General features: G+C 39.9%; 1 protein-coding gene across 3 annotated transcripts; it reads right to left on the bottom strand.

Moving 5' to 3' along the window:
* Positions 1-2,405: 2,405 nt before the first annotated feature.
* pmt (phosphoethanolamine methyltransferase) lies at positions 2,406-11,089 on the bottom strand. 3 transcript variants are annotated; one of them, XM_084352508.1, is made up of 14 exons: positions 8,344-8,441; positions 8,191-8,260; positions 8,025-8,087; positions 6,987-7,158; positions 6,339-6,494; positions 6,027-6,163; positions 5,715-5,866; positions 5,411-5,599; positions 5,121-5,210; positions 4,940-5,029; positions 4,726-4,848; positions 4,403-4,534; positions 2,684-2,800; positions 2,406-2,553 (listed from the first exon to the last, which is right to left on the bottom strand). In XM_084352508.1, the coding sequence occupies exons 2-14, from the start codon at positions 8,201-8,203 to the stop codon at positions 2,443-2,445; spliced, it is 1,545 nt and encodes a 514-aa protein (XP_084208634.1). In that variant the 5' UTR covers positions 8,204-8,260; positions 8,344-8,441; the 3' UTR covers positions 2,406-2,442. The 3 variants fall into 3 exon arrangements, with proteins under 3 accessions (XP_084208634.1, XP_084208635.1, XP_084208636.1); XM_084352509.1 differs by lacking the exons at positions 8,025-8,087; positions 8,191-8,260; positions 8,344-8,441 and adding an exon at positions 10,923-11,089; XM_084352510.1 differs by lacking the exons at positions 8,025-8,087; positions 8,191-8,260 and having other exon boundaries at positions 8,344-8,377.
* Positions 11,090-11,325: the final 236 nt, after the last annotated feature.

Raw genomic sequence — 11,325 nt, 5'->3', positions numbered from 1 at the left:
GGAAGTCAACTGCGAGCTGACAGCAGAGTTCACACAGACACCATGTGACTTCTTCTTCGACACTTTGTAAAGTTAGTATAGAAATAATGTGTTTTTTTAAATATCCAAAAGGTTCTGGAGACTCCTGCAGTCTCATTTTTTACAGCCTACTAACTTTTTTTGGATCCTACTAACTCGAGTCCTAAACTTTTCTTTTTCTTTTAGGACAAAAGCCACTACATGAATTGCTTAATAAAAATAATAAATAACAAAACAAAGTTTGATAAGTTTGAGTAATTTTGAAACCTTTTACCCTGAAGCCTCTGTCTAAAGATGACATGTTGGTCTGTGAACCCCTCTAAGTGTCATTATTATTATTATTTTTAACTTTATTTTATTTTTTGACTGAAATATCCCAAAAGTTCTGGAAATGTTTAATTCTGGAGAGACATGGAGTCTCATTTTTTAGAGCCTACTAACATTGTCTACTCTCTTAACCTTAAAGATAGTGTTTGTTGCCATGATACTTCTCATTATACAATAACCTATATATGTGTATATATATATATATATATATATATGATCTGCTCTGTACATGCGACATCTATTGCACGTCTGTCCGTCCTGGGAGAGGGATCCCTCCTCTGTGGCTCTTCCTGAGGTTTCTTCCGCATTTTTTTTTTCCCTGTTAAAAGGGCTTTTTTTTGGGGGGGGGCAAGTTTTTCCTCACTCGAATCGAGGGTCGAAGGACAGAGGGTGTCGTCTCTGTACAGATTGTAAAGCCCTCTGAGGCAAACTGTGATTTGTGAATTTGGGCTATACAAATAAAATTTGATTTGATTTTAAATTTGATATATATATATATGCAAGAAAAATTTTTTTAATTTCAATAATGACAAAATGTGAATAAAAATGTAACAAGTGAAACCTTTTTCCCTGAAACCTTCCTTCTTATCTCTATATTGGTCTATGGATGTATCCCTCTGTCTGTTGGTATTATTATTATTTTTTTAAATTTTATTTTATTTTCCTCTATTTGAATATTTATCTTATTCTGTGTTTTGTATATATGTTTGTTTGTATTGTCCTTGTTTCGTGTCCTGTATGTAGCTTTATTTTCACTTTATATTTGTTATTTGAGGATAATTTGTAACTTATTTGTCCTCTGATATTAGCTCAGTGATGAATTGGAACCTTATTGGAGTATTTACATTTTCTACTACTACTTTATTTGTCCACTCCACTACATTTTGTAGGCAAATATTGTACTTTTACACTTCTTTTCACTTAATAACTTTAGTTACTAGTGACTTTACAGAATGGATGGTGCATCACAGCCATAGCATATATATTTTTTATTAAATATTTAATTATGCAATCAGATAAGAACAAACAAACACCGATTTGGATAATCAGAAAAATGCTGGATATCAAATCTGTTAATAGTTTATACATAAATATGTATGATTTACCTTTACGTGTACTTTTGATACTTAAACACATTTTACACAAGTACATTAAATATCAGATACTTTTAGACTTTTATTCTAGTATTCTCTCCATGAGTGACTTTCATTTTTAGGAAAGTAATATTTTAAAGCAACATTACATAACTTTTTTAACGTGATGTGATCATGTTGATGATACAGTGTCTTGTGATAGGGTGAATGTTGTCACTGTCTCAGCCACTCACACAAAATGTAACCCCTTAGAAGCAGGAGGCCTGACGGTGTCTGTACAGAGGCCCTGTGCTGCTGACAAGACGCATAACAAATACCAGTTTAACAAAGCCGACTGTTTAAACAAGCTGCTGCCTGTTAAATTGTGTGTTTTGTTTTGTTTTATTTGTCTTAGGTCTGCCAGCCACAGGTCTGACAAGTTTCAAACCTTCTTGACTCTGTTGGCAGATTCCTGTAGGCTATGTAATATAAAATAATTGCAGACTAACAACAATCCCATTTCAAAGGCCAAAGGGTCCAGGTTCAACAGAAAAACAGGTCACAATCTAGATCAGTGGTGCCAAAACTTAAACCTACGTGACTGGACACGGGCCAAAAGCAAACACCTATCGTGTTGTGAAGACATGGTACTATGAAAAAATGCTTTGTCTTTCAAAGTTACTTTCTTTTTCACTTGCCCCTCAGGGCGTCTGAAGCACCAGGATCCTGACTTCCTGCCTGCCTCCACAAATTGTCACTCTTCTCGCTGTGCTCAGATTGTGAAAATAAATAAATAATTAGGGACCCTTCATAGGTCTATGTAAAGAGCATTTCCTTCTGTGTCTGAAAATATGTCTGTCCACTCCATAGTGGTAATAGTACTGCTATTACTTTTTAGTTTGATAAACACTGCATGATTTCCTCCCAAATATTCATCTTCAACAGGTTTCCTCCCCCCATCCCAAAAAAAGCAAAAATTCCTTTTTTTTCCTTTTATTATCTTCTCCATTCTGAGTACAATCATTCAATCCCTCGTTGCATAAAACAGTCCCCATCTTTGGTCTCCACTGTTGGAGCGTCCCAGTTTTGCTCTCCATCCATTAACGATCGCAAAATAGTCCTCTTCAGAGAATTCCTGCAAGGGACATGAATGATGAGCGGTGACTTTAAGTTTCAGTTGCAATAGGGTTGAAAGAAATGATGGATGATTTTGATGCTACGTGTGCAAGTAACACCGCATTTCTTTGGTGCGTGTGAATGCTGACCTCAATGAATTCCTCCTTGATGGCTTCTGCTCTCTGCAGCTCTGTCTCAATCACCTGGATGAACTGGGCTGTCCGGTCTTCTGCGCGAACACTGCAGAAACCAGCTTCTTCAATGAACTACGGGAGGAGAGAGAGGAGAGGTGAAGCAGAGCAGAGACCAGCTGATGGACTGCAGTCACACACTAGCAAACATATCCACAGAGAGCAAAGTCACACCAATCTTCTAATATTAATCTAGTTGTGTCGCAAATCTTCACTTCTTGTTTGGCCCCTGCAAACCATTAACATATCTGTCCTCTGTGCATCATTTTACATGAAAATTAAACATTTGCACAGCTTTAAGGCTGATGGTTGATTTTAATGACACACATCTAAACATGACAAGCGTGTTTAAGGGCTTGATAAATAAGAAAAAATATAAATAATATAAAGATTTTTCTGTTTTCCTTGTTTTATGTACACTGAAGGTGCCAAACAGTTAGAGGAGCGCACTGGTTATACTGTGTCTTTTAGCTTTTGGTAACATTTTACATTAAGATCTTTGTAATAATCAGTAATAGGTATGAAGGCCCTCAAAAGTCCACATTAAGACTATATTATATATAGGCCTATATATATTTTCTTTTAGCATTACAAATTAAATGACATATTTATTATGTTACTCTCAACCTTTACTAAGCTTTTTTGTTTCTTTATTAAAATTAATAGATACTTTATTATGTTTTTTTGCAGTTAACTATGTACTTATTAACAGTTAACTATGCTTTTTGCAGCTACTGGATCTAAAGTGAGAACAATGCTTTATTAGGGTTAATAAATCCATGTTCTTATCATGGGGCATGACATGAAACAAAGGTCCCTGGCCAGAACTGAACCACATACGCTATGATTAAGCGTTAACCTAACGGCTGCTAAGTGTTTCAGTTGCATGACAAACAGTTATTGCTCTAAGTGAACATAATATCTTTATACAATGTATTTATGTTTACAAAGTTTCCTTATTGTTCTGTGGTAAAGCAGATGAAGTGCGTTATCACACATCTAACAATGATTAGATCTTTGTTATTTCTCATCATGTTCAAACCCTGCAGACTCCAGGTTTTGGATGCATTTCATTCGGTTGCCTCTCAGTGGCATCATTTCCCCTTTACGCCTCTAGTTGCTGTTTTAACTATGAAAACAACAACTCCCATGATACCACGCTCGTTCACAATGTCGTCAAACTATGCCTTTTTTTTTAATTGTTTGGATTGACAGACCACTAGTGGCTGGAATTACATACAGTGCCTTTAAAATATCAAGAAGACAATATATCAGCTGATGTTGAATCTTTAGCATTAGCACACAGCTTGTTGTGATTGTTGACTTGTGTTTTCTCACTTTAATTTGCTTTGTGAACAGTTTACTGCAAACTAAGCTAACAATGATACTAGCTGCCTGAGGCTAATTTGTTGCTAATACAACATTTTATAACCAGTGTGATTATCTATTCAGCCAACTGCTGTGTTTTTTCTAAAATTATCAGTTTTAGCTTTTTACTGTGGACATATACCTGGATGGACACCAGTTAGTCTACATATTGGACGGTGAAGTGTGAGAACAGATTGTGCAGTGTGCCAGAGATCTTCTCCTCACATATTAGTTAAAAGGCTCAAAGGACTGAACTCCCGTTAGTCCTTTAACAAACTATTAGATGATTTGGCTATACTGTGTATTTACCTTGCCATACTGTGAGGGTGTATAGAGGATGTATCCTCTCTGTTTGACGTAGGCCTCGAACACCGGCGTCCAGGGCTTCTCCCCGCAGCAGTAGTCACTGATGAGCAACTGACCACCTGGCTTTAACCACGACTGGACACAAAGAAGATGGAGAGGAATGAATAAAAGGATAAGTCAGTAAAGTTCGATCACATAAAGGCAATTAGATATAACTAATTTACCAGTTTATTATGTCTATCACGTGCACAGTAAATGTTTTTCCAGATTTTTCCAGATTTCCTCTCAACATTACAAATTCAAAGACGGTGTAAGAAGATGCTCACATGGAAGCGTTTGAAGAGGGCCAGTTTGTCGTCTATGTGCAGGATTGTGTCTCTGCTGTAGATCACATCGAAGGATCCTTCTGGGAACGTCCTCTTAGTGGCATCAGCCACCTCAAACTGGACCTGAGGTAGAGCACACGTTACAGATTGTTTTTTTTAAATACCATTATCTGTGGCGTTCAAACCAATAGGATGAGGGAACATTTAGACATACTGATGGCAGCTTCTCAGAGATCGCTCTGTCCATGGCGATGTTCACCATGTTTTCTGACAGGTCCAGGCCGAGCACTTCCACTCCAAAGGACTGAAACATGACATCCCCATCATTATAATCCGTTCAATCATTAAAAACCTTTGTCATCATTTTTAGGCCTCTTTAGACTCTTGGATCTTACCTCTGCCATGTAGAAGTCTCCTCCACCGATGCCACAGCCAACATCTAGAACCTTCTGTCCTGGCTTCAGGTTCAGCAGGTCCACAAACTCCTGTTAGCACAAAATAAAAACGACATGCCAATCCATCCAATAGTTATTTAGTTATCTATAACAGGACCAAAGTTGTGAGCTTTAGTGAAATGCTGTTGCTAACTTCACTAAGCTATATGTTTCCTCATTTCAAACATCACATTGCACCTGTTGATTCCTTCCAGCCAGTGTCATCGGTATTCTCCCAACTTTATTCCTACCTTGGTGGTGCTGGGTCCGCCTGTGCTGACGTAACCCGCCCCGAACATCTTCTCGTAGCGCAGGATCCCACGGTTGGTGTACTGCTGGTTGTCCAGGAACTGCTGGAAGGTGTTGAATCCATTCTCTGTATTTGAGGAGCGAGGTACCTTCTCCAGCAGCCAGCAGATCTGATTTGGATTATTTTTCATCTGAAAAAAAAAAAAGGAGAACATAGACGTAGAGTGGAGACATGAGAGTGTGAACTGCACATCCTTCTGTACTTTAGGTTTTACTGAACATCTCAGAAGGCTGAAATAACTCTACCTCAATGTAGGCCTTAACTTTCTTTTTCAACACAATGTCGAAACCAGACTTTTGGCCCTCTTCTGGTCCCTCGGCTTGTATTGCTTGTACCAGGTGGCTGTACTGTGCATCAGTGCGGTAGCAGGTGGGGTTGAAGTCCCTCTTGGAGTCACCTTGGTAGAAAGTTACAAGCTATGATTGTCAAGAAAAAGATATCGGCTTCTGTCGCCAAGCATTCAGTCATTCATGAGTTTCTTTAGTCAGTTTGCATCAATGTCCGAATCATTATTATGATGAAAGAGAGATATGGAGGTTGGAGGGTGAGCTCAGTACCTGATCGGTGGTTGCAGGACTCTCTGAAGAAAAGAAAGCCACCGGGCCGCAGCCAGCCCAGCATCTTCTCTAAGAAGGCCTTCAGCTCCTCGTCACTCAGGTACATCAGCAGCCAGTTGGAGAAGATGACGTCAATACTGAGGAGAACATCGAATGGATGCATTAAAATAAAAGGTATGCTTTAACGGTTGTTTTCTCTTCAACCAGGAACATTTTTTCCTTTAATCATCTATGTTTTCCAAAGAGTAAATATAAGAGATTTTGAACATATAATATAGCAGCAGAGCTATCTGCGATGTAAATAACACACACCTGTTTTGAGGGATATCCAGCTTTGTGACGTCAGCTTGGATGAAGGTAGCGTTGCTGTGGTGACCGTTTTCCTGCCTGTTCTTCTCCACAAAGCTCTCCATGAAGTCCACGGCCGTCACATGGCCCGCCTTGGTCAGCAGGTGGCTGGTGAAACGACTGGAGAGACACACATCAGTATGAATCTATCCAGCTATCTTCATTAAGCACAGTTTAGGTAGCAAAAAAAACTTTTTTTTCTTAAATGTTCACGCAACATCAACATTAAAACCATTATCTGATTACCTGGATTTCAAAGTTGGCACTCTTAAAGGTGTAATATGTAAGAATTGGCCACCTGTCGAATTCATACTCAAACAAATAGGGGACAGCATATCACTAGTGTAACCGCTAACTGCTGCTAACTGTAGCTGCCATTAGCTAGTTAGCTCGGTTAGCCATGTAGCAAGCAGGCCGGACTGAAAGCTCATGGAATCAGGAAAGTGTTGGTGTTTATACTTCTAGCGCAGGAGCTTTGGACCAGTACAGGCTGAGGCTAGCTGGTTAACTTCAGTAGACATCATTTTTTGAATGTTTTAAATTATGTAATGTTTCAAATTCTTCCCGTTTCTTCCTAGTCACACACATTCACTAATACAGCTTTATGCTCACCCGATGCCGGCTCCCAGTTCCAGCACTCTGCATCCAGTCAGGGATGGTAGCATGGACAGGATCTCCGGCAGCTCCTGCTGGGTCAGCTCCCTGGCTCGAGAGTCCAGCATCATCTCCTCCACTGTGGCGCCCCTCGAGTGCTCCTTCCAAAACTCTGTCATGTTTTTACGAACTGTAAATAGAAATACACTGGTGTGAATATACTTAATTACAAACAAGTCCTGCATTTAAAGCTTGTTCAAGTGATACTACAAAAGTATCGTCAGATGTACCAAACGACAAACCAAGGCAAATTTATTTATATAGAAACCTTAGAATTCTATAAAATAAAGATTAAATAACAGAGGTCCAAGAATCGACCCCTGAGGAACCTCACATGTTGTTGTGAGATGCTCTGACATAAAGCAACTGATACCAGGGTTTTTTCTGGCCAAAATTTGGGCTGAGGCGGCCGCGCGGCGGGGTGAGCTCCTGTACTACGAAGGAGACTCAACAGATCCAGGCTTTGTGTTCATGCTGCAGCTCAACTAAGTTCCGGTCCGAGTTAACACGGTAGCCTACTACGAAGCTGGTTATCAACTTGGCTTGTTAAGTCCGGCTCTCAGCTTCATGCTCTGTGCGCGTTCACATCAATTAAGGCGTTTGGCGTCATATTATTGTACTTCCTCACTAAATGGAGCGACAACGGCCTGATTTCAGCCAAGAGCAGCAGGTTGTTTTGATGGAGATAGTATGAGCGATACAAAAAAGCTTGATCGCAGCCTGAAGCAACAGTGTTGCTGCAAATATGAGGAGAGAGGAGGCTGCTTTTAATTTCTGACAGCTCTACATTGCGCGACTTTTAAATATGCTAAAAATGCTAACGGGCTTCGGGGTTTACTGACAGACATTTCACTGCACAAATCGTAGGAAAATAGACATCATACATTTAGATAAAATCTTTTTTGGCATGAATCGGGGGTAAATTAATGTTATGCTCAGTTGGCTTCAGTGTCATGATGTGTGATAAAGTAAATCGAGTGCACTGCACTAGCTAACCCTGTTCCTCTTCTTGATGCCGAGTCCTGCCCTCCACTCGCCTCGGTTTCTTCAGCTTGAGACCTGATTAGAAAGTTACACCTCGTCAGAAAAAATATAATTCATAAAAGATTTTATTGATTTATTTATTATATCCTGAGCTGTTGTCCGTCTGCACTGTTTCTACCTGTCCTCCTCATCCTCTCTTGCTCTTTTCTTATTAGAAAAATCGCAGATTTTCCGCGAATTTATGAGGTCTGTGAAGCATAAAATATGGGTGAAACATGGGTTTTTTTTGTATGAAACTTTGTGTTTTTTTATGCGAAATAATTCACCTCACCTGTTTCAAACGTAACGGAGTCCTACTGTCGCCAAGCAGCAAATGAAACCACCGCGTCGCTCTGCGCCAGTGAGGTGCGTTCGCGCTCAGCACAAGGTTTGACCGGAGCGGAGCCCCAATGAGCCCCGCGGGAACACAAGCAGCGCGTCAACGTCATTTTGCCGCCCGGAGCTGAAATCAAACGCACCCTTCTGCTGCGGTCGAGTTGAACCGATTTTGAAAACAGCGCCACTGAGCTTCCAGAGAACTACATTGATTTTCAATCAAGATTCCAGCGCGGCGGCCGCCTCAAAATTTATAATGCAGAAAAAACCCTGGATACAAAATAATGTCTTGAAGGTCAGAATTGAAGCAATTGAAGGACCACGTCAGAGAGACCAACCCAGTGTTCTCAGCCGTCAATAAATATGCTATAATCAGGTCAAAGGCAGCAGTGAGGTCCAGTAGCACCAGGACTGAGAAAATATCAAGGCAGTTGTTTACGACCAGAAAATTGCTGAGTTGTTTAAAGACAACATCAAAGGTAAAAGTATCCATAATGCTGAAAAAAGGTTAATTTGATGTAAGTATATTATACACATATATTGTTCACATATATGTTTTATTATAGGATTATTATTACTGATGCATTAATCTGAAATAATCACTTACTGTTGTTCAAGGTGGAACAATTTGTTTTCAGCTATTCTAAACACTGAACCCCCAACCTCACATTTCCTGACAGTAATTCTGCCCGCAAAACCTTTTTTTAGACGTTATTTACTTGCAGTGAAGCAAATTAAAGACTCAATGACAAAATAAAATTATTTAATAAGGATTTAATTTAATGTATTATATCTTAGAAGATGTTTTGGATGAAAAATCCTCCTGTTAAAGTAACTAGTTACTTAGTAAAAAAGTTCAAAATTCAGTATTTGCCTTTGAAAAGCAGTAGAATAGAAGCATGAAATAGAAATAATCAAGTTAAGTACAAATACCTCAAAATTTAAATTGAAAAAACAGTGCTGGAGGCTTTAAACTGTTTATTTTGAGGAGAAAAGGAAAAAGTCTGGAGCTCATTTTAACTCTGAAATCTGACTAAAATCAACTATTCATGACTGTATCGTCAATGCAGAGCAGAAAATACAGATAGTTTTGCTGACCCTGTTTCCTCTGGGATGTGTGGCAAAGTTCAAGGACTCCTGTCTGTGAATCATCTATCAAGTATTTTAGAAAACAAAAAAATAAGAATTCAACGTGTCATCGTGACATTGAACAGAGGTTTATGTTAATACGTAACTTTTTAGCTGAAACTCTTCATACAAATATCACACAGATCAACCATTTGTCAGACTGGATCTTTAAACAATAGACTGATGTGGGGACATGTACAGCCACTGTGCTGATGTCACATGCTTTTGTCAAGAGAACATGCAGTAGTTTCTACTTCTTGACAAACCAAATCATGTGCAATAATTACCACAAATAATGTGCAATAACCCATATTTTAACTGTAGCATTATTTATTACACTGTACATATCGATATATTTCAAGTAGAATGTACATTTCTTATATTTATATTCTATTTTATTATGCTTGCTTATATGTAGTTGTTATTTTTCTGCATATTTTCTAAGACTTTTGAATGGGAGCAGCTGTAACGCAAACAATTTCCCCTCAGGGATCACAAAGTATTTCTGATTCTGATTCTGCCACACGAGGGGCTTAAATTTCACCTGAAACCATCACTGATAAAAGCTCAGAATACTCGGAATGAAGTCATTTATCAACTTACACAGAAAACTACAGAAAAGCCATTAGTCTGTCATGTGTAACCCGCCACAGGGGATGATGCAATGATTACAACTATGACAAGAATGACAGAAAACACTCACTTCCTCCTGCACTGATCTCCACACGCTGCATAAATCTCAGAAGTGTACACTAACCTCTCATCTCCCAGTTATAAAGATGAAAAACAAAACAAAAACAAAGTTAATGTCTTCACAGTCCACTTTAGGGATAATATTCACGCAGGCAGAGCTACAGGACCATCTGACAGCTCGGTCACATCACTGACGCATTCCAGTGGGATTACTTCCACCAGCTGAGCGAACAATACGCGCAAAAAACAACATGCGGCGGCTCCAGCAAGAGTCCACGCAGTTGCATCAGGCTTTTAACACCACGTGTCAAGAAATCAAACCTTCGTGTACTCTGTTCATACCTTTCTCCATGTTGCTCTTTGCTTGATTTATTCTTATTGTACAATTACTCCACAGTGCCCATGCAGCCTGGCAATTAACGGCTTAATTATAAGGTCAGTGAGCCTCCCCTCTGTCACACAGTGCAGGCTGATCTCTGAGTGGGAGCCCTTTATATACCGGGGCCACCACGGAGGAGATGGTCGCCAGGTGGGACACCGGCAAATGGGATGCGTTCAGGATGAGGGAGGGAGGGGTGAGAGGGGTGAGTGCATGAGTAATCAAACAGGGGACGAGATGGTAAAGAGTCTGTGGACAGTCAGAGCAGCAGCATGGACGGGAATCCCACCTCCACCCCCCACAGAGAAGTTAATGTGTCAGTGAAGTATACTCACAGCTCCGTGTCTCAGCGCGGCGCGTCTCCCTCACGGCTCCCCTGGTGTCCCACCTCACCTCGGTTGTGCTGACGAGGTACGAGCGCCGATTGCGCAACGTTTCCTTATGCCGCAGGCGAGAGGTCTTTTAAGGTGGAGACAGTGACTACAGAGCAGTCTTCAGCCATACGTCTAAAACTGTGTCGCTTCTGCTTTTAATGACGTTTTCTGTTCACACCTGCGACTAAAAGACATCAGAAGGCGCTGCAGTCGTTATTAACAGCGACTTTCTGAGACATTTTCTGATTTTATTTTATTTTATTTATTTGAATGGAAATTCTCCACCTGCAAGAAATCTACTCACTGACAGTGAATCGGTTATTGCTTTGTCACCCGCAGTGATAAAAACAAGCTGATGGAGGCT

The sequence above is a fragment of the Pagrus pagrus genome, assembly GCF_965226575.1.
Source record: "Pagrus pagrus genome assembly, chromosome: 5".
Classification (NCBI taxonomy): Eukaryota; Metazoa; Chordata; class Actinopteri; order Spariformes; family Sparidae; genus Pagrus; species Pagrus pagrus.
Note: the sequence above shows the minus strand (reverse complement) of the source record. Positions and strands in the feature narration are given on the sequence as shown.

What these genes read in the sequence shown, in the direction of transcription:
- pmt (XM_084352508.1), bottom strand. An exon ending in GAACTGGGAGCCGGCATCGG is followed by an intron (nt 6,495 to 6,986) that starts GTGAGCATAAAG and finishes GTGTCTCTCCAG; the next exon opens with TCGTTTCACCAGCCACCTGC. An exon ending in GTCCTGCAACCACCGATCAG is followed by an intron (nt 5,867 to 6,026) that starts GTACTGAGCTCA and finishes CTTTCTACCAAG; the next exon opens with GTGACTCCAAGAGGGACTTC.